Here is a 2035-nt window from a genome sequence, read left to right as displayed (position 1 = left end):
TGCCGGGCTGGGGGCGAGGCCTGCTGGGTGGGGGTGTGCCTCTGGGTGCAGACCGGTGTCACTGCCGCGCCCTGTCCCCACTGCGGTGGGGTACAAGGAGCTGGGTCTGGGTGACGCAGAGTCTGCATTTAGCAAAGCCTTGGTGCTGTGTGCTTGGGCACCCTGGGCTTTCCGTGGTGGGGCAGGGAGTGCCCTACGCAGATCAGGCAGGCCTCGGTCGGATGCCAGTGGAGAGGCCCTGCATTCACAGAGAGGGGAGCTGGGAGTCACGACCTTTCTGTCCCTCTCTTGGAGAAATTCTTGTTGTTATTCACCATTAGTCTTTCTGTTGGCCTGCTTCTTGCTGGCCACGTGTGTCCCGCAGCCCCCAGCTTGTCCTCTCGCCTGTGACCTGTCCTGTTTGATGAAGTATCCAGTCCCAAGCCTTCTACCTAGGCTGGCCAGTCATGGGGCTCGGAGCCTCATGACCCTCTTTCTGTGGCATCCCTGAGCTGCTGCAAGTGATCTGTGCCTGGGTTCACCGTATGCGAGTTCCACCGTGGCTCACAGGATGCAGCTGTGGCCACTTCCCTCTGGCTTCTGTTCCTGGTTACGTCAGCTCACCCATTTGAGCTCCTCTTCTCCCCAGGATACAGCCTTTATTTTCTGCTTCACCCTGCCGTAACACCAGCCCTGTTCCTTTCGCTGATGGGGCCCAGGCTGCCCCGTGGCAGTGTTCGTGCTGTAGGTACATCCTGAGGGAGGCTGGGTACAAGTGGCTCTTCAGCATGAGTAGGACATTCCTGTTCATCTTTTGGATGTCCCTTTTCAGGATCCCCAGCTCTGGTAGCTCAGACTGTTCTTCAGAGGAAAGGTTGTGGCTAATTGTGGTGAGAGTGCCGCAGTTGTAGTGGGAGTTTGTATTAACGAATCTGTTTTCCTTTGCAGCGCTGCAGCATGGAGAACTATAAGAAGACCAAAATCGTGGAGAAGCCTTGTACTCTTCCTTTCACCAACCTGCCCCCAGACATTATTGAAATGAAGGTGAAGGACGGGAGCAAAATCAGGAATCTGATGGGCTATGCCATCAGCAAGATGGAGCTGGACTCGGTGAGGCAGATCCTTTTCACTGGCTCAGGCAAGGCTGTCAGCAAGACCATCACCTGTGTGGAAATCATGAAACGAAGGCTCAGAGAGCTGCACCAGATCACCAAAGTGCTCTTCAGACAGATCGAGGAGATCTGGGAACCCATCGTGCCTGAGGCAGGCCTCGATGCCTTGACGGTGAAGAGAAACATTCCTGCCATCTGTGTCCTACTCAGCAAAGATGCCCTCGACCCTCAGGAGCCGGGGTACCAGGCACCGGGCTCATTCGACACCTTCTGGATTGAGACGCTTAAAGCGGAGTCCCAGGGCCAGGTGAAGAGGAAGCAGGGTGGAGCCGGTAGCATGGGAAAGCACCCTCGGTCTGCTGGAGGGGGGCCTGGAGAGTCCTGTGCCAAGTCCTGAGGCCCCAGCACTGTGTTTGGGTGTAGTTTGGGGGAGTTACGGAAACAAGCCAGCTGTCGTAGCTGGAAAGCTGCTGCTGAACATGGGGGCTTGCAGAGCTGCTAGGGGAGGGCAGGAGAAGGGGCTGTTTCAAACCGGATGTGGCTGTAGCTGTCTGGAACCCTGTTTTAGGGAGTTCCCTTGTGGCAGGCTGCCGGGACGTTCTCCTCAGCGTGCAGTTTCGGAGTCGTCTCTGCCTCAGCAAGGACCATTGGTGCCTGGCGACCCCCGGCACAGGACTGCCCCTCGAGCGAGCAGGGTTTCCTCTGCGCAGCCCGGGCAGCGTTGCCAAGTGCCTGCTCGTGTGGCGGGTGCAGGGGGCTCTTGCTGCGGTGCAGAGGGGAGGTGGCACCTGACACGGATCCCCCAGCTGCCGCCTGCATGGGTGGAGCTTGTGCGAGCGGATGGCAGCCCACAGGGCTGGGTCAGCCACTTCTTCTGCGCTTCAGAGTCACCTGAACCTGTTGGGCAGTTTGGATGTGGGCTGCAGGGATACAACTCCATCTGC

General features: G+C 58.1%; 1 protein-coding gene across 1 annotated transcript; it reads left to right on the top strand.

The window, feature by feature from the left end:
* Positions 1–936: 936 nt before the first annotated feature.
* Positions 937–1488, top strand: LOC104499766 (ribonuclease P protein subunit p25-like protein). The gene has a single exon (XM_010143319.1). The coding sequence runs from the start codon at positions 937–939 to the stop codon at positions 1486–1488; it is 552 nt and encodes a 183-aa protein (XP_010141621.1).
* Positions 1489–2035: the final 547 nt, after the last annotated feature.

Source organism: Buceros rhinoceros, unplaced genomic scaffold, assembly GCF_000710305.1.
Source record: "Buceros rhinoceros silvestris isolate BGI_N320 unplaced genomic scaffold, ASM71030v1 scaffold19259, whole genome shotgun sequence".
NCBI classification, from domain to species: domain Eukaryota; kingdom Metazoa; phylum Chordata; class Aves; order Bucerotiformes; family Bucerotidae; genus Buceros; species Buceros rhinoceros.
The sequence above is the reverse complement of the archived record's forward strand: the minus strand, read 5'-3'. Positions and strand labels throughout refer to the sequence as shown.